The sequence below is a fragment of the Stigmatopora argus genome, chromosome 10 (genome assembly GCF_051989625.1).
Source record: "Stigmatopora argus isolate UIUO_Sarg chromosome 10, RoL_Sarg_1.0, whole genome shotgun sequence".
Classification (NCBI taxonomy): domain Eukaryota; kingdom Metazoa; phylum Chordata; class Actinopteri; order Syngnathiformes; family Syngnathidae; genus Stigmatopora; species Stigmatopora argus.
The window spans coordinates 112,604-132,531 of record NC_135396.1 but is presented as its reverse complement, the minus strand read 5'-3'; the positions used below and the strand labels follow the sequence as shown (position 1 = coordinate 132,531).

The following is a 19,928-nucleotide window of genomic DNA, read 5'->3' as shown; positions in this document are numbered from 1 at the left end:
TCATTGCGTTTCGGGAAAAATATTCATTTCCCCTAAAAATCATAATCCATTTAGAAAAAGTAGTTGTAATTGCATTAAAGTGTTCTGAACTGTTCATGGTTGAATTCCTACATTTGAAACACGACATCAAATGCGTCATTTGATCAGGCGGGCCGCGGCCGCCTGCCTTTCCAACATGTTCCCAGCATGCTTTTCGCCAGGTCCTTTTTGCCATATTTGCGACAGTAGATCAGGTAAGATGGCTAAAGCGACATAGTCAATGTTGAAAAGTCTTCCAAAATATCCGCTGTTTTCGCACAATACGCGTTTCGGATGTGTCGCGGCGACGTTTTCCCATCCTGTGCGTACTCGCGTCTTTGGGAACCTTTTGATGGCAGAGATTGATCTCGGATCCTGTCGCTAATGCTAACTCGGGCTAGCTCCGCCGGCGCCACCGATTCAAAAGCAAGTAGTCGGCTGTGACTCTCGCCTTCCCAGCCCACCCGTGACCCCGCAAGCTAGCTGAGTTTATTCGTCAGTAAATCCCACCAAGTCATTCCAATTCGGCACTTTTGCAGTTTCCGAGGCGCTCCGAGCGAGCTGTCACCGCACATACACAGTAGGGCACGGCACGCGAGTGCCTTCGCGCATTCGTTCGTCTAGTTTGTTTATTAAGCGTCAACTTGAAATCAATGCGAATGGTTTGAACGGGCCGTTTAGGTGTTCGATATTACGATTCACAATGAAATCAATGAAATGACGTCTCACTGCCCGTTTCCTTTCCTCGCGGGTGTGTGCAGGAAAGCTGTCTTGAAAAGTGAAGATGCCGGGAAGGTGAGCTCTTTCTTGATTGTTTCTGACGTAAATGTCTTTATTTTTGAGTGAATGAATAACTCACCGGTCCCCTTTGCGCAGAGAAGCTTTCCCTCAGGATGCCACAACTCCCATCACGTTCCACCGTTGTCATTACTCCTTTGTGATCCTCTTGATTTGCCAAATACAAAGAGTAAAATTGGTGACCGAGGGAAAGCTCCTGCGCGCTTTAGGTGGAGTTAAACTGTCTGTAATAGAGTTGACTATACCATTGTTATTTTTTTAAATCAGACTGTGGAGCAAGGCCATCTTTACGGGCTACAAGCGTGGCCTGCGCAACCAGCGCGAGCATACCGCCCTGCTCAAGCTGGAAGGCTGCTACAGCCGCAACGAGGTCGACTTCTACCTGGGGAAGCGATGCGCTTACGTCTACAAGGCCAAGAAGTCCGTACGCCGTCTCGCCGACGGGCCCCCCCGCCCTGTTCTCATTGTTTGTTTGGTTTTCCACCTCAGGAACACGGTGACGCCGGGCGGCAAGCCCAACAAGACGCGCGTGATCTGGGGCAAAGTGATGCGCGCGCACGGCAACAGCGGCATGGTCCGAGCAAAGTTCACCAGCAACCTGCCCGCCAAAGCCATCGGACATCGCATCCGAGTGGTACGCGTCCCCCGTCCAACCTTTCTCTTTCCCCGTTGACAAGCCGTGCCCGTCCAAAGTATCCCGCGTGGCAAAAATCCACATTGTTAGTTTTTGTGGTTCACCGGAAGTCCAGCTCGCAGCAGGTTTCGTATTTCTGCATTTTGTCGACGTCCAATCCGTTTCAAGTGGGAGGCCTGGTGTTGACATTAAAAGGGAAGGGTCTTTTTGCTGGCCCCCTCTTTTAACCTCCTAGGACCTGGCGTCCACGTGTGGGCATCACATTTTTGGGTGTCACAACACTATAAAAAGGCCTGCCGTTCACTTATGATGTGGGCATCATTTTTCTCAGAGATGACATCATGTAAACAGATCATTCTTTGTTTTGACACTCATCAGGTCCCATTAAGCCTAAATATCAAAGGGAAAATAAAAAATGCACGCCTTGCAAGTCTGGGTCTTAGGAGGTTGAATATGAAAGCATCTTGTATTTGCTCACTGACGACACCGAACGTTGGAATGGATGTCTCGTAGCGATAAACCCGAATTTTAGTTTTAAGAAACCCGAACAATGGGACGTCCATCTTTGCCGATGGCGCTAAAAGACAAAAACTTTTTGGATAGTTTGCCTAGAGTAAATAATTGTTTTGATATCGAGTTGAATTTTGTGTTCCTGACCCTGCTTTCTTTGTTTTTTGTGCGCAGATGCTGTACCCTTCTCGAGTGTGAGACACACCCCCGGCAGTTTGTCGTTGTTTGTAAATAAACAATAAAGAGATGGCCGCACGCCTCTGCACAATCTTGTCTTTTTTTTTCTCCATTTGGGGCCCCGACGACAGGCGTCACATTCATCTTTTTCAAGACATCTGTACTACATTTAGAAATGACTTGACTACATAAATGAGGTTGCGACGTAAGCGTGCCGCCTCTTTGCGCACACTTAAAAGCGAGGTGAAACGGCTCAAAATGCACTGCCATCATGGCCACGTTGGCGTGTGGCCTACGCTCGCCTCTTACGCCGAGGCCCGGAGGCCCTTTTCCGCCTTCCTGACCGAACACGTGAGTGGCCCCGAAAGGAAGGCGGGCTAATGTGCACGGGCTCTCCGCCGTGGCCCCGGGCGGGCGGGCGGGCGGATCTTCCGCTCCAGTAAAGTTGTTTACGTTGGCCGTCCCCCGCGTCACGTGACCTCCCCACCGTCCAACGCCCGCCGCGCATTTCTGTCGACGGCCAACGGGGGCGATCGAAGACGTCCCCCTCGCGGAGGACGCCGGGCTCTCGGTGAGTTTCCGCCGTCGGAACCAGGCTGTACGGCGTCGGCCGCCTTTCCGTCTCTCCTTCTCCTTTTAGGACTTTTCTGGAGATGAGCGGAGGTGAAGGTCCGGTCCCCGGCGAGGCCACGTCCACCAGTACGTCTTCGGGTGAGTAAGGGCGCTCGCTCTTCGGGTGCTCGAGGGCGCTGGTCCATTGACTTACTGGTGTCTATTTGACCCGTCAGACAGCGGCGACGATTGGTCTTCGCCGGCCGGGTCTCGGCGCCGGACCCCCCGGAGCGTCTTCGCCTTGCCCGAGGGTGGGTAAGGGCCGGCCGCAGAGTCGAGCGCCCCGTCTCTCTCCCCCTCCCTCTCGCCCGCAGGCGAACCGGTGCGGCCCATCGACCCCGCCTCCTGGGTGTGGCACACGGCCGCCGTGGCGGGGAAGCTCCTCCCTCCTTACGGTAGGGCCGAGGGGTCGGGACGGTGGCAACCTTTTGTCCAAAAAATGTCTCCAACGGCTTTGGGGATACGGTGGCGCGACCGCCACGTCGTCTCGCAGGTGAGGACGAGGGCCCCGGCGTGGACGGCGACATGGCGACGGTGGCGGCGGCCATGCTGCGAGGCGATTCGGGCGTGGCCCTCCGGCGGCGGACCTGGCTGAAGGTGGTCATCCCCGACGCCTTCACGGGCGGCGAGGCGGTGCGCTGGCTCCGGCGGAACGTGGCGGGCGCCGGCGGGCGGGCGGAGGCTCGCCGCTACGCCGCCCGCCTGCTGGAGCGCGGCTTCATCCGCCACGCCTTGGACTCCCGTGCGCACAAGGGATTCTCGCCGAAGCGATACTACGTGTCGGGAGGTGAGGCGTCCATCTTCAAGCCGGGGGCCTCGACCCTCACCGTCTCGTCTCGCCCGCTCCCCGGTAGGCCTCGGTCAGATGACGGCGGCTGACGGGCACGAGGCGGGAGCGACGGCCGAGTTCCGGAGCGGGTCCGAGCCTTGAGCGCCACCTGAAATTTGAAGCAACGTCCTTTGTTTTCCCGGCGGCCAAAAAGAGGCTCTCCCCTCCCTCCCTCCCTCCTACCGGAGTCCAAATGTGTGAAATCAACTGCCATGGATCCTCTTTTTAGTTCCCAAAAATGTGTTGAATTTTGTTCAGGTGCACTTTTGTTGGAGAAGATGTTATTTTCCCCTTCCCAAAAGTGTTACTGCTCCCAGGCAGCCATTAGGATTTTTTTTCTAACTAAACCATGGGCTGGGATTGAAGGACCCTGGCGTTTTTCCCCTTTGAATGGAGTCTTGATTCACATTGAATGTGTGCGTAGAAAAGTCATGTGAAAGAAAAAGAAAATACAATGATGATTTCCAAAAACATAACAATACTACACGTGTTTTTATTATCTCATTTTCTCAACCGCTTTAGGGTGGCGTGGGGTGCTGGAGCCAATCCCAGCTGTCTCCGGGCCAGAGGCGGCGGACACCGTGAACCGATCGCAGACAAGTGGGTTTTTAATGAACAAAAAAAAGGCTGACTGAGTGTCCAATCGGGAGGGAGCCCGCCCGCGTTAGCGAGACGATCGCCACCTATCGGTGCCGGCGCGCAATGAAAAGAGCCGCTCACCGCGGTGAGAAAAGTCTCAAAGGCGCTCGACTTTTCCACCGGCAAGCCTCGAACAACAACACACGTCGCTCCACGTCAACCAAACGTGACCCACAGGTGACGAAACGCTCAACGCCTTCTAGATTGAGGGGCGGGGCCGGCTCCACTTTTTGCTTTTCCGACGTGGCCTGAGACCTTGATTACTTCAATACGTGGGGCGGGGGTCCCGCGGATTCGTTCCTCGGGCCCCCCAAGAGACCCTAGCAAGGCTAAAAGGGAGGTGAATGAATGACAGGTGAATGACGACATTGTTTGGAGCGCTCTTGCGCAATCGCTTTGAGACGTCCCCGTGGCCTACCTGGCCCCGCCCCCGGGCCCCGCCTCCCGTGACACAAGGCGCTCGCCGCCACGCCACTTTTCTTCAGTCGGAGATCGGAGACTCGACTTTTGGAGGCGGTGACGACGCATGGAGCTCCCGTTGCCGTTCCCGTTGTCGCTTCCGCTGCTTCTCATCGCCGTGACGTCGCAGGTCGGTCCACCTTTTTTTGAAACTACTGGGAGAGCATCGGACGTCTAGCGCCGTCTCTCTCTCCAAAAAGAGGGCTTTCGTTGCAAGCCATCTTGTAAAAGGCACTTGAACCAAAGAGATTTCTGCACGAAACAAGAAGCACCTGAATGCAATCTACTGATTGCACTTGTGGAAAGCTTTGGTCTTTCTGGGTTGGAATGAAAAGCTGCAACCACTGCGGTCCTTTGAGGACCGCTTCACCACCCCTGGAACTTTAGATTGACAATTCTATTTGACTTCTTTTGATTTTTTTGCCGACGATTGCAGTTTGGGGGCGCGTGGAACCGCCACCTGAGCAAACGCTACACCGTCAACCCGCTGGGATACAAGTGGGCGCATCGAAACATCACGTACAGGTAAGGTGCGTGGGCGATCCGGTCGTCGAACCGGTCGCCGGCGCCGACTCGGGCCCCAACCCATTCGGTCCCCGACCGACCGGGTCACCTCCGTGGGCAGGTTGGAGTCGTTTCCCGCCACGCTGAGCGCCAACGCCACCAGGAAGGCCTTGGGCTCGGCCTTCTCCAAATGGAGCGACGTGTCCCCGCTCAGCTTCACCGAAGTCCGCCGGCGCCCCGCCGACATCACCGTGGGTAAGCGGCCGCGGCCGAAGACCTCCCGTCCGCCAAGGCGCTCGCCGGGCACGCTTGGGCCGACGTGGATTCCGCCGTTTGCGTGGAGGTTTCTACGCGTCCAACCACTCGGACTGCTGGCGGTCGCCTCTGCACCCGTGTTTCGACGGCGCTAACGGCGAGTTGGGCCACGCCTTCCTTCCGCCGCGCGGTGAGATCCACTTGGACAAGAACGAGTTTTGGATCGTCGGGAGGTCCAGATTCAGCTGGAGACGAGGTACGGCGGGTCACGCGGGCGAGCGCCTGGGCCTATTCCCGGCCACCTTCCTGACCGCAACCCCCCCTCCCTTCCGCTAGCTGGCTATTTCTCGCCTCACCTCCGTCTCTGTCTTTTAGGCGCGTGGCTGAACGACCTGGTGCAGGTGGCGGCGCACGAGATCGGCCACGCGCTGGGCCTGTGGCACTCGGCCGACCCGCGCGCCCTCATGCACCCCAACGCCACCTTCACGGGCCAGAGGAACGTGGGGCCGGACGACGTCCGCGCCATCCGGGCGCTCTACGGTGAGTCGCTGCCTAGCCGTGCTTGCCCGCCTGCCCGTTAGTCCCTCTTCTTCTTCTTCTTCGTTACCCTGGCGCGTCGTGTGTGTGTGTGTGCACCTGAGAGCGTGTTACTTTTTAGCCGGTTTGTGAGATCACGGTTTTCAAAAAGTCTCCTCCGCCTCTCGGCCTCAGGCTGCGAGGACAAGGAGCTCGCCTGCGGCGCTTGGGCCGCCTCGGGCTGGTGCCGCCGTCGCCGGCGCTACATGAAGAAGAAGTGCCCGCGCCGCTGCCGCTTGTGCGACGGTGAGCACCCGGAGGAGGCGATGCCCGGCCGTCCCTCCGCCACTTTGGCCCACACGGTTCCCTTTCATTTCAGAGCCGCCGGATGCCGACGTCACGCCCGCGCCGCCCCCCAACGTGAAGGTGAAGGTGGTCCCTCGGGGGAAAGTGGTGGCCTTTCGCTGCGGCGGCGGCGGCGGCGCCCGGAACCTGTCGTCCACGCCCCGTGCCAGGTCGGTGTCCCTTAAACCACTCCATCCTCGGTAAATGTACGGACGACAAATCTGTCAAAGTCCGCCGATGGCCGGACTGACGTGGGCTTTCCGTCCCGCCGCCGCAGCTGGTACAAAGACGGCGAGCGCATCGCTGCGTCCGTCCCGGGCCACATCGCCGTGAGAGGTCGCCACCTCCGAATCGTGGCCAACGAATTCAACCAGGGCGTTTACACCTGCCGCGACAACCGGCGCCGGCGCGCCGATGCCGCCGAGTCCTGGAGCGTCCGGCTGAGCGACGCCGCGGCGTGAGCGCCAGCGACGAGTACTTTGCGAGCGTTGACCTCAAATTGCCAATGGGCTTAGGCTGTCTTTTTCCTTTTTAATGAAAATAGATTGTTTTGTTGGTTTGCTTGAATCTAGAATATTGATGTGAGGAAAAAGCTAGCGCCCATGCTTAGTGTGGATAAGTTCCACCAAAAGAAGGATCTTTTTTCATTCAAATACGATATATTTTGAAAATAAATGCCATTTGTTTCATATGAAGTTGTTTTCTCACGGAAAAAGGCCAAAAGAACTGAAGCGTTTTCCACAGGTCAGAAGAACTTGTTCACTGCCATGGACCACCATAGATGTCAAAGGTGACCACTTTCTCGGGAGCGGATGATGGCCGCCATCTGGATGGGACAATGGAGCCACTGGCAACCCGTTGAAATCATTTGGAAAGGCCTTCTTCCTCTGGACCCATCCACTTTTGTCCGTCACGAGGAGACGTCCGATCGGTAAAGTTTGCTCCGCCGTCATCGCCACCGCCAGCCTACTTTTCCCACCCACCACGAACGCCGGTCTCGGGTCGCTCCGGAGACCGGGCGCCGTGGGAATCTTTTGCGGCAAACTTTCATTAGAAATGATGGACGAGTGCGCGGAATAAGAGTCGGGGGCGCCCGTGGACGGGTCGGTCGTCACGGCGACCGAGGCGGCTTTTTGTCCGGCTTGGCAAAGTGGAAAGGGGGCCCACGGGCAAACACCAGGCGGCGCACTCGGCAATATTTGCCCACTGTTGGGAAGTCGGAGGCACGGGCACTCACTTCCCATTGGAAGATTGGTTATCTGGCGGGCATTTTCCAAATAGTTAAGAGCGCTCACAGAGGAACAAAGTCATTCCACTCACGTCATTGCTCAAAGCACGCCCTATTTAACCTTTATGGGCTTGACAAACGAGTACAAATTGGGACAAATAGGGAAACATTGGGCCCTCATAACAAACTTTATTCATAGTCTCTCCGATTTTGGTCACGGGACGCACTTTGACCCCCGTAGGACGGGGAAGGGGAAGGGGGCGGGGCCGGGGCTCAGGCAAACAAGAGCGAGAGGGACACGTTGGGCCAAGCGGCTCGCCGAATCCAGTCGGGAACGTCGGCGCGGCACGGCGTGGCGTGGGGCATGGCGGCGGCGGCGGGTCAAAGTTGGGAATGTGGGCGGGGCCCGGGCGACGACGACGTGGCCGTTACATGCCCATTCTGATGCTCTGGATGATCTGGAAGATGGCTGCGTGGGCACACACAAACAAACAAACAAACGTGTGTATTACGTCATGTTCATTTTCAAATCATTTTCTATACTTTGGTTGCCGACTCGGTTTGTCTGATAGGTCCTCATTTTCTACATTCAGTGCTTCTACCGTTTTTTTCCCTTTACCATGGAAAATGGAAATCGTGGCATCAATGTTTGTTTGCTTGCGGCGACACGGGGCGCGTTGACATTTTTTTTTTTGGATGGGGCCAAGGTCCCCTCGCTCATTGGCAGGTGGCCGCGTGCGCACGTGGCCACCTGCCGGTGCGCATTATTATTCCCACTACGAGTCGGTCGCACCTTAAAAAAAGGTGGCCCAAGCCACAATAAAGAGTCGACGGACAAACGGACGGAGGGAGGAGACGTCCCTCATTACGTACCTGATCCGCAGACCACAAAGAGGAAGAGGGCGAGCAGCCACGGTCCGACGCCCTTGTCGTCCGTCAGGTTCCTCTGGAAAAGCGCAGGCAAAAACGCAAGCGGTGCCCATTAGTGACAATTCTGGGTGCCCACCAGCAGTTAGCTGAGATAGGCTCCAGCACCCCTGGTGAGGATGAGTGGCTCAAAAAAAAAATACTGAAAAAATGTCAGCGCTCACAGCTGGTCTTGCCAATTTAAATCAATTGGACATGTATCGTCGTCAATGGCATACTTTAAGTCAAATACTATCATAAAAGAAATAAACACAAATAATAAGAATCTCTCCTCTTAAGGCTGTGACCAGTGTTAGATTCTATTTATCTTCATTTTGATTTCATGACCGTCATATGAACATTGTATTCATTTAATGACGGATATGACAGTAGGAGTTAGTCATTAACACCATAGTAATGACTAATAATTTAGGTCTCAATTTTCAAAAATGTATTTTTTTTAATGAGAAACCCGGTCCCAAGTTTTGAATGTAGCTGTCCCTCAAAGGGTTAACATTGTACTAGTTGGTTGTAAAACGAGAAAAACAGCAACAGCAGCAACAACAACAATAATAACAATAACAACAATTGTACAGTTTTTAAAAAATAGAATCATCTTTTGTGGAAAGTGGTGAGTGTACTCCGAGAGTGGAACGTGCCACGATGACGGACTTTTGACGGACAACTCACCGTGGACTTGGCCACGTTTCCTCTCTGCGTGATGTTCTTGCTGTGCTTCTCGTTGGCCATCCTGATTCTCTGCTTGGCGACCATCTCGCTGGCTTTTGTTCTTCTTCTTCTGCTGCTGCTGCTGCTCGCTGACCAAACGACTCTCCTTCCGTCTCGACTCGGTCCCTCGTTGCCTAACGACGGCGCGACGGAAAGTTGGCTTCAGGAGCGATTCGGATTTGTCGACGTCCTCAAATAGAGGAAGGCGCGCCCACTTCTCCTCTTCAAGCTAGCGGCCTCCAACGGCCACTTCCCACCTTAGCTTTCAAAATAAACCCCCTTTTTTACTTTTCTCATCCCCGCTCGAAAGGAAAGCGACACATTTGATTGGAGTACGTTGATAGAACATGAAAGACAGCGTGTTTGGCCACACGCTAACCAAATGCTTCATTTGTGCGCCTCGCAACAGAGGAGTGAGACTTTTATTTTTCTCACAGAAAAGGACTTCCTGGCGGCGGCGGGACTCTTTCGAGCAAAACAAATCACGGAACACGTCGGAAAAAAATAAGGAACGTTTGGGTAAATGGACACTAACAAAAGGTTCGATTTTGGGAAGAATTATCCGAGCGTCCAGAAAATCACAGGCGTCCGCTTCAAGTTGAACTCCACGCTGACGTGGCAGTGAGCAAAACACCACCCCCGCACGTCTTTCCGGTTTGGACTCGTTCTGCTTCCGGTGGTTGGTTGAAACATGGCGCCGCCTGTCCCACTCGTAGCAGGTATGTCGTCTCTTCTTTTTCAGCGCAACTCGTTTTTCACGTGCCAACTGTGTCCGTCATTTGAGGTCTTCGTCGCTTCCTCTGCGCGAGTCCCATTTCAAGTGGACACGTGTTTGACACGTCAATTCTCGACGGATTGTGCGCCGAGTTAGCCCGCAAACTCATCGGGCATGTGGGGTTTTGTGTCCCCCAGCAAGTGGACACCATCCCAAAATATTCACTTGACTAAACCTAAGCCAATAACAATACTCGATAGTATATTTCGCACGACATCAATCAAATGTTTTCAAGGAAATATTTAGTGATGTATACTTGTTTTTGTTATCGCTGGTCATCAGAAAGTTGCCGTCCGTCGTGACTTCAAGTTGAACATTCTTGAATGCACTGGGAGATCTTTTCCCATCAGTTGATTGGCTGCCGTTGACGTCGCAGCACGTCCAATTCATGTTGACCAGTGGAACGCCATTGGCCACCCAGCGGCGTCAAATGTAGCTACTGAAAGACGACGATGCCCATGGGGCTCCTTCCTGGGTATTGGATGTCTATTGGCAGGGAATGGCTCCATTTTGGCACGCCACTACCTTGTTCATTTTACACTAGGTACTCGATTCCCGTTGCTTTTGCATCATTTTAGAGTCACCTCTTGTACATGCTGGCTCAATTCCCGTTGAGCTGCTGGTATTTCTTGCTCCTAAAATAGTGACCACTAACGGGGAAACACGGGAAGAGGTTGGAAAAAAGCACGTCTTTTTTCAAGTTGACCCTTTTAGTACGGTGACACGAATAAACCGTATTCAAAGTTTCAGCGCCGATGGCTTCGAATACTTTTGAGAAGACTACAGATAGCAAAGGAGTCAAAATCCATCGGGCATGTGGATTTTCCTGCATTTTTCCACCTGCCGCTTGCCTTCCTTTTCTTTCAACACGCATGCGCTTGTTTTGGTTTCAGTCCGAGGGTCGGACGGAACGTGGCTGTTGGAGGGTCCCCCCGCCTACCGGGAGCACGCCGCCTTTCCCAGGTGACGTCCGCCTTCCGCTTTCTTTTTATTTGGGGGGTGCCCTGTCCGACTTTACAGTGAGGATGCAATCGTTGAGTGTCAAAGGGAAAAGTCTTGTTCATTTTTTTCCCAAGAAGCGCACTCTGGTGCCCGCTTAAAAACGGCTGCCGCACGACTTGTCGGTAAGTGTGTGAAAATCAATCCCCCCCCCCAGGGACCCGGACGCCTGCCGCTCCCTGACGTTCAGCCGCGATGGCTCGCTCGTGGCCTGGTGCAATGGCAAAAGGTCAGTTGTCGTCGTCGCCGGGGTGACCTTGCCCGGGTGACCTCGCCCGGGTGACCTCGCCCGGGTGACCTCGCCGAGGTGCCCCTTCCCTTCCCGTCTCATCTCGAAAGCAATATTGCCCCCACCCCTTCCCTCCAGCGTGCGAGTGACACGGATGGCGGACGGCTCGCCGGTGGCCGCCTTGGAACTCCCCAAGACCGCCCGGCTGGAATTCTCCCCCCTGAACAAGGTCCTGGTCACCTGGCAGCCGTACACAAGTGAGCGCCTCCCATCGGCCCTGACCCCCGACGGGACGCTGATTTGATGGGCGTGTTCAGAGAGCGCCGGCGCCGACCGAGGCGAGCCCAACCTCGGGCTGTGGGAGCTGCCTGGCGCCGGACCCCTCAAGGCTTTTTTCCAAAAGAAACTGGAGGCCTGGTGAGTGACCACGGGCGGCGGTGGCGACGGCGGCGGCGGCACGCTTGAAAAGCCTGAACGGGTGACGCAGGTGTCCCGGCTGGTCGGCGGATGAGAAAATGGCCGTCAGGATGGTCAGCAACGAGCTGCACTTTTTCGAGGACAACAACTTTGGTGGGGCCGGCCGCCGACGGCGCGAGCGCCCGGCCTCCGCGTCTTTGCTTTAAATGGCCAAAGCTCGGGCCGGAGACGGAGCCGGCCGGCCGGCCGGCCAAGACGCGGAGCCTCACCTGGGAGATTTGTCAACGCCCACGCTGCTTTGTGCGCAGATGTCATCGCCAACAAGCTTCACATGGTCAATGTCTCCAACTTTGAGCTCTCGCCGGGAAGTTATCCAGGCAAGGTACGGCGCCCTCGCCCTTTCAAAAAAAAAAAAAGTGCCTAACCCCCCCCCCCACGACAGGTGTGCGTGTACGTCCCGGGCAGCAAAGGGGCGCCATCCTTTGTTCGCATCTACCAGTACCCACACCTGGACACCGCGCTGGCCACCAAGAGCTTCTACAAGGCCGACAGCGTGAGCATTCTGTGGAACAACAAAGGTAGCCCTTCCGTCTTCCTCCTCGATGTCCAGCTTCTTTTTCTCTCACGCCGGCTTTCCACCCCCCCCGCCGACAGCCTCGGGCGTGCTGGTAACGGCGAGCATGGAGGTGGACAAGAGCGGAGCGTCCTACTACGGCGAGCAGACGCTCCACTTCCTCCACGTCAACGGAGAGACGGCGCACGTGCAGCTGCGTGAGAAAAAGCGCCGGCAAATTCCTCCCATTTAAGGGTTTGGGAGATCTGTGAGCAAGGGGGGGGGAAACCTACGTCCTAAACGTGGCGTTTGTTGTCGTCGGCCCGTCCAGCCAAGAACGGTCCCATCTACGACGTGGCGTGGAGTCCCAACTCCGCCCAATTCTGCGTGGTGTACGGCTTCATGCCGGCCAAGGCCACCGTCTTCGACCTCAAGTGCGACGCCGTCTTCGACTTTGGGACCGGACCGCGGAACGCCGTCTACTATAGGTGAGGGAGCCACCGTGGCCGGCGCCAGAGTTGTCGTCGCTGTCGCCACCGACCGGCGGCGGTCTTGACCGCTCGCTCCAGTCCCAGGGGGAACGTCATGGTCCTGGCGGGCTTCGGGAATCTCCGCGGCCACATGGAATTTTGGGACGCCAAGAAGTACAAACAGGTCGGCGGCCGGCCGGCCACGCGCCCACCCCACCCTCTCCTCTACACGCGCCGTACGTGACCGTTAACCCCACCCGCTCGCCAGGTGTCTAAAGCGCAAGCGGAGCACGCCACGTACTTTTCCTGGTGCCCGGACGGCGAGCACTTCCTGACGGCCACGTGTTCGCCGCGCCTGCGCACGGGCAACGGCTTCCAGGTGCGCCACTACGCGGGCGGCGTGACGCACGACCGCCGGACGCCCGAGGGCGCCGAGCTGTGGGAGGTCCGCTGGCAGCCCTTCCCCGAAGGGATCTTCCCGGAGCGGCCCGTGGTCGGCGCGCGGCCCGGCGGCGAGCCGACCGCCGCCCCCACCCTGGCCTACAGGCCGCCGGCCCTCAGGCACCTCCCGGCAGCGGCCACTTCCAAGCTGGTGAGCGAAGCACCCCGAAAAGTTCTTTTTTTAAAAATCCCATGCCCGACGGTGCCGCATTTGCCAAGCTTGCGGCCTTGCAAAAGCGCGGCGCCAGCGCTACCTCGTATCCAACGGAGCACGTGGCTTTGTCGATTCGGTCGGCGGGCGCTACGATCGCTCGCTGGATTTTCACGTTCCCGCCGGACATTTGCGGCAGCACGAGGAAGAGGCGCCCCAGAACGCGCGGCGGACCGACAAGACTCCGTCCAAGGAGGCGCTGAAGAACCAGAAGAAACGCGAGGCCAGAAAAGCCGCAAAACAGGTGACTGCTGGGAATATGGCCACCACACGCGCACACGTCGTCATCCCCATTTACGAACGCCAGCTTCAAGTCAAAGTAACGACGAGTTGACTCTCGGCTTCATTTTTGCCGGCGCGTCGTCTCCGGCAGGCGCGCGAGCCCGAGGCGGAGCTTCCCTCGGACCCCGCCCCCGAAGCCCGTCCGCCGGACACCGGCGGCGACGCCACCGACGACGCGGACAGGAAGATGAAGAACGTCAAGAAGGTCGTTTGAGGTGACCGAGGCGCGGCCGCCGTCGAACGTTTGTGACGTGACTCTCGGCCTCGCCCGCAGAAGTTGAAGGCCATCGAGGAACTGAAGGAGCAACGAGCGGCGGGGAAAGTTCTGCAGAAGAACCAGGTAAGGGTGTGAGGTGGGACGACCGGCCATCGGGGAAGGACCCCGGACGTGCCTTGATTTTTTCCCGTTTGGGTTTGCAGCTGGAGAAGATGCAGAAGGAATCGCAGCTGCTGGAAGAGCTCAAAGACTTGGAGCTGCACGCCCTTTGACCTCAGAAAGGCCAGGTCCCAAAGAAGAATTTTGCTCGCAATAAAAGCCGGATTTGACCCAGTCTCCCGACCAGCAGACTTCTGTAAATCTCCGTCAAATGCGCCGCGACAATAAAGCGGAAAGCGGGACCGGCCGGCTCCATCATCGAACGTGCATTACGGGGCGCCGGCCCACAGAAAGTATTCTTGTAAAGCAAATTGAAAAGACGTCTCTTTGACCTGAGGCAACCTGGACGAAAATGTTTTTGGAGAGACGCGGTTATTAAAAGGAAAAAAAAAGTCAACCCCATGAAAGGACTCGGTCACTTGATTACATGAAATTCTCCGTGTTGCCCCATCCAACATGGCCGCCGGCTCTGCCGCATTAGACGGTGCGCCGGCGCGTCTTGTCACGTCTGTGATTGGAGCACTGGGCTGCGGCGCACAGTGACGTTTTAAGTCAGCGCCGGCTAACTGGAGTTTAGCTAATGAAAATAAATTGGAGGATAAATCCATCTTGAAGCGGCCGTCTTTTAAGCCTCTCTCTCCCTTGTGCAAACGTGTCGTCCTGAATTCCGAAACAAGGAAATTGGCCAATTTGGGGTGAGTCAAAGTTAGGCAGCGCACACGTGTGATGTATGATTCGATGACGAGGACTTCAAGTCAAGTCAAAAGCCTTTTCTTCATACACAGCTACGCATAACGAAATTAATTGCTTGTGCTACTCCACAAAGGGCGTTTTCCCAGTAAAAACATAAATAAGTCATAAAATATGCTTGAAAGTGAGTCTTCTACCCTACATTTGACTAATGTTGTTCAGGCAGGCTCTCTTTCAATTTGGCTCTTAATGTTCCCGTTTGCCCTTGAATACATTTGGACAAAAACGCCCCATTGCAAATGTAATGGCGAAAACCTTTCAAAAATGATCTACCTATTTTTTCCAATCCACCTGATTAAAACATGACAAATTCGGGCAATGCAGGCACACAAGACTCTTTTTTTTTTCCCCGCCATACAGTCTTCCCTCGATTATCGCGAGTTCACTTCTTTGCGATTTTTTTTCTGCTTTTATTTTTTTAAAAGAAGAAAATCCACGCTGAAACTCGTAAGCCGAAGCCACTCTTGCTACTAGGACTCTGCACTGAAGGAAGAAAAGGTAGTTTTAATAGGGGTGAGCCTACTTTGCATTTTTTTGATAATCAAGGCCATTAACCACGAACACAGTGTAGGCGGGTCGTTGGATTCACCACGGCGCTGTTTCCCAAAGAAAATGTTACTATACATCTTCCATTTCTATTTAATCTTCCTGTCACTTCCTGTCAATCGGCGATGGACGCCAATCTACAGGAAGTGACCATGTCCCGCTTTTGAATGGAATGCACGGCCGTGGTTTATTTTTTTTTGCTCGACTTGTCTTTCCGTAGGCGGGATGTCCGGCCAAGGGGCGGAGTCCCCCGCCCGGCAGGTGCGCGTCAGTCGCTGCGACTCTGCCCCGCTCCTGTGGCGCACGCAGGACGTGGAGGCGGCGCGCTCCCTCGGCCTGGTGGGGGCGCTCCTGGGCTCGCTGCCGCGGACTCCCCGGCAGAACCTGCGTCTGGGCCGGCCCCTCTTGCTGCTGCCTGAAGAGGAGCAACTCCTGGGGACCTCCCGGAGGCCCCCTCCCCCGTCACCGCCGCCGACCTCTGCCCGTGTCCGTACTCGCCCGATAACTATTTTGGCGTCATTAAACTAGGAATAAAGTGACTTTTCCAAAAATGGCCTACAATATGTAGTCACTTGCTCAAAGCTGAAAAGATTGCCGTGCGTTTAGGAGGCGAGGGCCGCAGAGGTGGCGCTGTTCCAGGAGTCGTTGCAGCAGAGCTACGACTGCCAACGAGTTCTGGCGCTGCATGAGAGGAAGCGGGCCGTGCGTCGCTCGTTCTCCGCGGACGGCGCCGGAGGTGAGTCCCGCCCCGCCCCGCCCCGGCCGGCGGACGACCTTTTACGCCCGCGCTTCGTTTTGACTCCACGGCGTCTTTCTTTTGGCCTTCCAGATTCGGAGGCGGAGGCGGAGCTCCGTCGCCGACTGGAGGCCGTGGAGCGCCACTTTGTCTTCCCGCGCTCGGCGCTGGCGGTCCAGTTGAGCACGGCCAGGGCGGGGCCCGACGCGGACGGTCCCCCCGGCAATGCCGCCGCCCCGGACGCGGTACGCGACGACGCCCGCTTCCGGGTGTTTGCCGACTTGAGGCGGCGAGGCTTCTACTTGACCTCGGCCGGGAAGTTTGGCGGCGATTTCCTGGTCTATCCCGGTACGCTCGGCGAAAAATGCACGTCGGACGACAGAGAGATGAACGCCGACGGCGGTGGTTTGCAGGCGACCCGTTGCGTTTCCACGCGCACTTTATCGCCGTTTGCCTGCGCGCCGACCAGGACGTGACGCTCTCGGACCTCCTGGCCATCTCCCGACTGGGATCCAACGTCAAGAAGACGGTCCTCCTGTGCTCGCCGCGGGACGACGACGGCGTGATGTACTCCTCGCTCACCTGGAGCGGCATGGTCTGAGGCGAGCTCACCGACCGTCCGCTCACCTGGAGAGACGGCGAGGTCCAAGGAAGCGGCCGACCGAACGTCCTTGCCAGGAAAAAGAAAGGCGTTTCCTCTTTTGCAAGGGTTGGCAAAGCAGCTCGGCCTCCCCCTCCAAAGCAGTCCATTTCAAATTCACTCGACGGGATTCTAAAATAGATGTAAACCGGGACGGACGGACGGAGCGCCGGGGGAGGGCCCCGAAAGCGCGTGTGGTAACGGCTAGCTAGCTAAGCCCCCGTCAAAATGTTGTCGTTTTTGCTGGCCTCTCACTCAAATCCAATGTGTCATATGCCCTCCTGACCCTAAGTTTCTGCGGTCAACAAATAACAAAATGAATACATAAAGAAGATGGACTATACATTCCGTTGTTTTTTTTGTGGTGAAATCCCCAAATTAAACTTGGGCCAAGATTGAATGTTTCCTTTTATTATCAAATTGAAAAAGTCAAAGTAAAAGCGGGGCGGCCCGGCGGCGGAGTGATTTGCGTGTCGGCCTCACAGTGGGGCACCTGGGTTCAAATCCAGGTCGGTCCTCTTGTGTGGAATTATTTGCATGTTCTCCTCGGGCCTGTGTGGGTTTTCTCTGGTTACTCCTGTTTCGTCCCGCGTTCCAAAGACATGCATGCTAGGCTGACTAGGTATGAGTTTGTGCGTGAATGGTTGTTTGTCTCCTTGTGCCTGCGATTGGCCGGCCACCAATTCAGGGTGTCCCCCACCTCTGGCCTGAAGTCAGCTGGGCTAGGCTCCAGCACCCCCCGCGACCCTAGCGAGGACAAAGCGGCTCAGAAAATGAGATGAGAAAATAAAGGCGAAGACTTCCTGCTTCCTGAGCACTGTTTTTTTAAATGGGACAGCACGCAGTCGCCGCATGGGATCGATAGATGGCGCCAATGTGCAATGGGAAAGAAGCAGCCGCCGGCCGCAAGAACGCCCCAAATTCGCCGAGAATATTGAATTGACTTTTCACAAACGTCGTTCGTGTACTTGACTTGTTTTGCCGTATGATGTCGTAGAATTGTGTGAATTTACAATTGTCATAATGGCGTTGTCATCAGGGTTAGGGTTCATCGATTTTAGCGTGCATTTGCTACTTCGTTGTAAAGGGTTATCTTAAGGATTAGTCTTCATTATTTTTATACCCTCGGGGTTTATTCAGGTGCAAAACAATAAAACGTCAGTCCGTGTTGATTATTCCTCAGGCACTCTCCGCGGGCGTCTCGCTGGCTTTGCTGTCGGCGCGGTCCTGTTAAGGCGCGTGCGCAGTTCAAGCCGCAAACTGGGCGGCCGTGCAGCTAGTAGTTAGCAGCCTGCAGCGAAAACGTCAAAAATCGGGTCGTGGTGGTCGTGCCTCCTCCACCAAACGACCACGTCCTGAACGTTCCTATCTCCCCCAAGACCAAAATCGTAAGTTGTCGACCATTTGCACGAACTTTGCCACCTTCCTTAGCTGGTGGCTAGCATTATACTAGCGCCAGGGCCGAGGACGAGGTCTTTTTTATTTTTTTTATTTCTCCCGTTGCGCAGTCAACAAGAAATAGGACAGCGATTCCAGCGAAAAGCTCCAATTGAAGAGTCGAGCATAAATGGCAGTGGGCAGAGAAAGAGGGGGAGCGAGGGAACAATCGAAAGAAGTCAACTTAACCCTAAGTAGCTCCGTGCTACATGCTAAGTTTTGCCTCATCATTATTATGAAAATGAGCGTATGCCGGAGCCACGTGACTCCAAAGCTTGTTTGATTTCTTCCATCCCTGCCTGACACGTGAGATCACTGTGTGTCCCCCTCACATCCAATGGATGTATTCGCCTGTTTTGTTAAAACATTCAATTTTGTTGGAAATGATGTCACTTTTAATCGCCCATCGAAAAAGTGTGTGCTGGCAACGCTATTTCTACAATTTCATGTCTAATGGGGGGCCGCATAAGTTTGTCCCATGGAGGGCCTTTGGCACCCCCGTTGCAGGTTTATGCTGCTCCTAAATAAACGTAAAAGAAACATTTGAAGGGGAAAAAAGTCATCATGTGCCGGTGGTCTGTTTGCAGGCGAGGAGTCGACCGCCCGTCCTGAAATGTCGCCCTTCTTCTGGGAGCGTGCGGGTGAACGCCGGCCGCATCGGTGAAATGTGAAGGCGCCGGCCCTCCGTGAGTTTCCTTCCGAATTCGTCCGCCCCCCCTCCGGAGAGAGCGTCGCTCTCCCGCCATGGATCCGTACGCGGCCTACCACAGGCTCGCCCGCGACCCGCCGCGTCAAAATCAAGGACCGCCGCCGGGCATCGCTCACGCCGTCAAAGCGGAGACGCCACCCCCCACGGAGCCGCACCGCATCCCCCGGCCCCCTTCCTCGGCGACGGCGGCGGCGTACGGGCCCCGCGAGGTCCCAGACTCGGACGCGCCTCCGAACGTGACGGTTTCTACCTCCACCATCCCGCTGTCCATGGCCGGGGGCCCGCCCCGCCGCCGGCGGGCCGACGACCTGAGCGCCATCGTCCACCAGATAAACCGACTGTGCCGGGCCCGGGCGGGAGCGGGCGCCACCTCGGTGTGCGAGGGCCAGATCGCCAACCCCGGCCCCATCAGCCGAAACCTGCTCATTGACGCCAGCTCGCGCGCGGCCGGCGGGCGGGCCGCTCCGCTCCCCCTCGTTTTGCCGGCGGCCCGCGTCCAGCGGCGGCGCGCTTGGGGCGGGGGGGCGGAGGACGAGGGGGCCCCTCCCTGCAAGGACCCGCGCCCGGCCGAATGCGCCCTACTTGCCCGGACCCCGAGCTACATCTGCCAGCCTACGGAGCCGCCCCGGGCGCCCCACGCCGACCGAGACTACGGGCCCCCGCCTCGGGGCCGCTTCCCTTCGGAGGCGGCGGGGGCCGAATACCGGCGGCTTGCCGTGCCCGCCGAATTCCCGAGGGGACGCCAGTTTGCGACGGGCGGGTTCCCGAACGCCGGCCCGAGAGACGGAGCGGCCGCGGGGCGGCCCCCGGATGGCGCCTGCGCCCTTTATCCCGCCTACCGTTGACCGTCGGGACGGCCATTTGTCCCGCCGGCGCGCTCGTCGGGTACCGGAACGGGCGAGGCGGTCTAGTCTGGTGGTGGCAAAATGGCCCGCCCGTTGCCTTTTCTCTCCAAAATAAAGCCTTTTCTGCATTTCAGCCTTCCAACTGTTTTGTTGACGCTGCGACTTCCCAAATGAAAAATGGCACAAAACAGTAGCATTTTGAAATGGGAAAACTATCGTTAGCTAAAGTGAGGGGAATTCACTTGTCGTTGTTGTTAGTGTGGACTCATTGGACGAGACCAGATTTCCAATTCATTGAGTGTGCACTGAGTAAGTCCAATTCCTTTTATTCCGGGAGGGACAAATCGCGGTCT

At 56.2% G+C, this 19,928-nt stretch overlaps 7 protein-coding genes across 14 annotated transcripts; 6 read left to right on the top strand and 1 right to left on the bottom strand.

Moving 5' to 3' along the window:
• The first annotated feature begins 116 nt into the window (after positions 1-116).
• rpl35a (ribosomal protein L35a) lies at positions 117-2,228 on the top strand. Its single transcript, XM_077610767.1, has 5 exons — positions 117-233; positions 780-813; positions 1,084-1,236; positions 1,306-1,450; positions 2,135-2,228. The coding sequence occupies exons 2-5, from the start codon at positions 803-805 to the stop codon at positions 2,156-2,158; spliced, it is 333 nt and encodes a 110-aa protein (XP_077466893.1). The 5' UTR covers positions 117-233; positions 780-802; the 3' UTR covers positions 2,159-2,228.
• Positions 2,229-2,366: 138 nt separating this feature from the next.
• On the top strand, positions 2,367-4,040 carry LOC144083187 (putative segment polarity protein dishevelled homolog DVL1P1). 3 transcript variants are annotated; one of them, XM_077610766.1, is made up of 5 exons: positions 2,367-2,848; positions 2,926-3,000; positions 3,064-3,144; positions 3,243-3,536; positions 3,604-4,040. In XM_077610766.1, exons 1-5 carry the CDS (start codon positions 2,791-2,793, stop codon positions 3,678-3,680), a joined length of 585 nt encoding a protein of 194 aa, XP_077466892.1. In that variant the 5' UTR covers positions 2,367-2,790; the 3' UTR covers positions 3,681-4,040. The 3 variants fall into 3 exon arrangements, with proteins under 3 accessions (XP_077466892.1, XP_077466891.1, XP_077466890.1); XM_077610765.1 differs by having other exon boundaries at positions 2,367-2,836; positions 3,243-4,040; XM_077610764.1 differs by having other exon boundaries at positions 3,243-4,040.
• A 514-nt stretch (positions 4,041-4,554) lies between these two features.
• Positions 4,555-6,983, top strand: mmp23bb (matrix metallopeptidase 23bb). 3 transcript variants are annotated; one of them, XM_077610741.1, is made up of 9 exons: positions 4,555-4,572; positions 4,703-4,806; positions 5,113-5,201; positions 5,302-5,435; positions 5,524-5,691; positions 5,811-5,975; positions 6,147-6,257; positions 6,331-6,496; positions 6,574-6,983. In XM_077610741.1, the coding sequence occupies exons 2-9, from the start codon at positions 4,744-4,746 to the stop codon at positions 6,755-6,757; spliced, it is 1,080 nt and encodes a 359-aa protein (XP_077466867.1). In that variant the 5' UTR covers positions 4,555-4,572; positions 4,703-4,743; the 3' UTR covers positions 6,758-6,983. The 3 variants fall into 3 exon arrangements, with proteins under 3 accessions (XP_077466867.1, XP_077466866.1, XP_077466868.1); XM_077610740.1 differs by lacking the exon at positions 4,555-4,572 and having other exon boundaries at positions 4,601-4,806; XM_077610742.1 differs by lacking the exon at positions 4,555-4,572 and having other exon boundaries at positions 4,602-4,806; positions 6,331-6,466.
• A 710-nt stretch (positions 6,984-7,693) lies between these two features.
• Positions 7,694-9,368, bottom strand: serp1 (stress-associated endoplasmic reticulum protein 1). The gene is made up of 3 exons (XM_077610770.1): positions 9,121-9,368; positions 8,398-8,470; positions 7,694-7,993 (listed from the first exon to the last, which is right to left on the bottom strand). The coding sequence occupies exons 1-3, from the start codon at positions 9,202-9,204 to the stop codon at positions 7,953-7,955; spliced, it is 198 nt and encodes a 65-aa protein (XP_077466896.1). The 5' UTR covers positions 9,205-9,368; the 3' UTR covers positions 7,694-7,952.
• Positions 9,369-9,634: 266 nt separating this feature from the next.
• On the top strand, positions 9,635-14,089 carry eif2a (eukaryotic translation initiation factor 2A). The gene is made up of 16 exons (XM_077610732.1): positions 9,635-9,878; positions 10,828-10,897; positions 11,091-11,162; positions 11,301-11,419; positions 11,480-11,579; positions 11,650-11,732; positions 11,888-11,961; positions 12,022-12,157; positions 12,234-12,350; positions 12,464-12,620; positions 12,702-12,786; positions 12,871-13,194; positions 13,394-13,498; positions 13,628-13,741; positions 13,811-13,876; positions 13,957-14,089. The coding sequence occupies exons 1-16, from the start codon at positions 9,851-9,853 to the stop codon at positions 14,023-14,025; spliced, it is 1,719 nt and encodes a 572-aa protein (XP_077466858.1). The 5' UTR covers positions 9,635-9,850; the 3' UTR covers positions 14,026-14,089.
• Positions 14,090-14,238: 149 nt separating this feature from the next.
• tsen34 (TSEN34 tRNA splicing endonuclease subunit) lies at positions 14,239-16,979 on the top strand. Of its 3 annotated transcripts, none has more exons than XM_077610755.1 (6): positions 14,239-14,607; positions 15,088-15,160; positions 15,429-15,694; positions 15,815-15,944; positions 16,038-16,292; positions 16,358-16,979. In XM_077610755.1, exons 3-6 carry the CDS (start codon positions 15,434-15,436, stop codon positions 16,543-16,545), a joined length of 834 nt encoding a protein of 277 aa, XP_077466881.1. In that variant the 5' UTR covers positions 14,239-14,607; positions 15,088-15,160; positions 15,429-15,433; the 3' UTR covers positions 16,546-16,979. The 3 variants fall into 3 exon arrangements, with proteins under 3 accessions (XP_077466881.1, XP_077466880.1, XP_077466879.1); XM_077610754.1 differs by having other exon boundaries at positions 15,088-15,175; XM_077610753.1 differs by lacking the exon at positions 15,088-15,160.
• Positions 16,980-17,535: 556 nt separating this feature from the next.
• Positions 17,536-19,708, top strand: LOC144083182 (uncharacterized). 2 transcript variants are annotated; one of them, XM_077610756.1, is made up of 2 exons: positions 17,536-17,972; positions 18,609-19,708. In XM_077610756.1, exon 2 carries the CDS (start codon positions 18,766-18,768, stop codon positions 19,573-19,575), a length of 810 nt encoding a protein of 269 aa, XP_077466882.1. In that variant the 5' UTR covers positions 17,536-17,972; positions 18,609-18,765; the 3' UTR covers positions 19,576-19,708. The 2 variants fall into 2 exon arrangements, with proteins under 2 accessions (XP_077466882.1, XP_077466884.1); XM_077610758.1 differs by lacking the exon at positions 17,536-17,972 and adding an exon at positions 18,007-18,528.
• The last annotated feature ends 220 nt before the right edge of the window (positions 19,709-19,928 follow it).

Bases quoted from the DNA above. Each gene is read 5' to 3' on its own strand.
- serp1 (XM_077610770.1), bottom strand. From the start codon at position 9,204: ATGGTCGCCAAGCAGAGAATCAGGATGGCCAACGAGAAGCACAGCAAG. The intron at 8,471-9,120 runs GTGAGTTGTCCG...GCGCTTTTCCAG, and splicing joins GAAACGTGGCCAAGTCCACG to AGGAACCTGACGGACGACAA. The intron at 7,994-8,397 runs GTACGTAATGAG...GTGCCCACGCAG, and splicing joins CTTTGTGGTCTGCGGATCAG to CCATCTTCCAGATCATCCAG.
- mmp23bb (XM_077610741.1), top strand. From the start codon at position 4,744: ATGGAGCTCCCGTTGCCGTTCCCGTTGTCGCTTCCGCTGCTTCTCATC. The intron at 5,692-5,810 runs GTACGGCGGGTC...TCTGTCTTTTAG, and splicing joins CAGATTCAGCTGGAGACGAG to GCGCGTGGCTGAACGACCTG. The intron at 6,497-6,573 runs GTAAATGTACGG...CCGCCGCCGCAG, and splicing joins CTTAAACCACTCCATCCTCG to CTGGTACAAAGACGGCGAGC.
- rpl35a (XM_077610767.1), top strand. The intron at 1,237-1,305 runs GTCCGTACGCCG...TTTCCACCTCAG, and splicing joins TACGTCTACAAGGCCAAGAA to GAACACGGTGACGCCGGGCG. The intron at 1,451-2,134 runs GTACGCGTCCCC...TTTTGTGCGCAG, and splicing joins TCGGACATCGCATCCGAGTG to ATGCTGTACCCTTCTCGAGT.
- eif2a (XM_077610732.1), top strand. From the start codon at position 9,851: ATGGCGCCGCCTGTCCCACTCGTAGCAG. The intron at 12,351-12,463 runs GTGAGAAAAAGC...CGGCCCGTCCAG, and splicing joins GACGGCGCACGTGCAGCTGC to CCAAGAACGGTCCCATCTAC. The intron at 12,787-12,870 runs GTCGGCGGCCGG...CCCGCTCGCCAG, and splicing joins ACGCCAAGAAGTACAAACAG to GTGTCTAAAGCGCAAGCGGA.
- LOC144083187 (XM_077610764.1), top strand. From the start codon at position 2,791: ATGAGCGGAGGTGAAGGTCCGGTCCCCGGCGAGGCCACGTCCACCAGT. The intron at 2,849-2,925 runs GTGAGTAAGGGC...TTGACCCGTCAG, and splicing joins GTCCACCAGTACGTCTTCGG to ACAGCGGCGACGATTGGTCT. The intron at 3,145-3,242 runs GTAGGGCCGAGG...GTCGTCTCGCAG, and splicing joins GAAGCTCCTCCCTCCTTACG to GTGAGGACGAGGGCCCCGGC.
- tsen34 (XM_077610753.1), top strand. From the start codon at position 15,434: ATGTCCGGCCAAGGGGCGGAGTCCCCCGCCCGGCAGGTGCGCGTCAGT. The intron at 15,695-15,814 runs GTCCGTACTCGC...CCGTGCGTTTAG, and splicing joins CGCCGCCGACCTCTGCCCGT to GAGGCGAGGGCCGCAGAGGT. The intron at 15,945-16,037 runs GTGAGTCCCGCC...TTGGCCTTCCAG, and splicing joins CTCCGCGGACGGCGCCGGAG to ATTCGGAGGCGGAGGCGGAG.
- LOC144083182 (XM_077610756.1), top strand. From the start codon at position 18,766: ATGGATCCGTACGCGGCCTACCACAGGCTCGCCCGCGACCCGCCGCGT.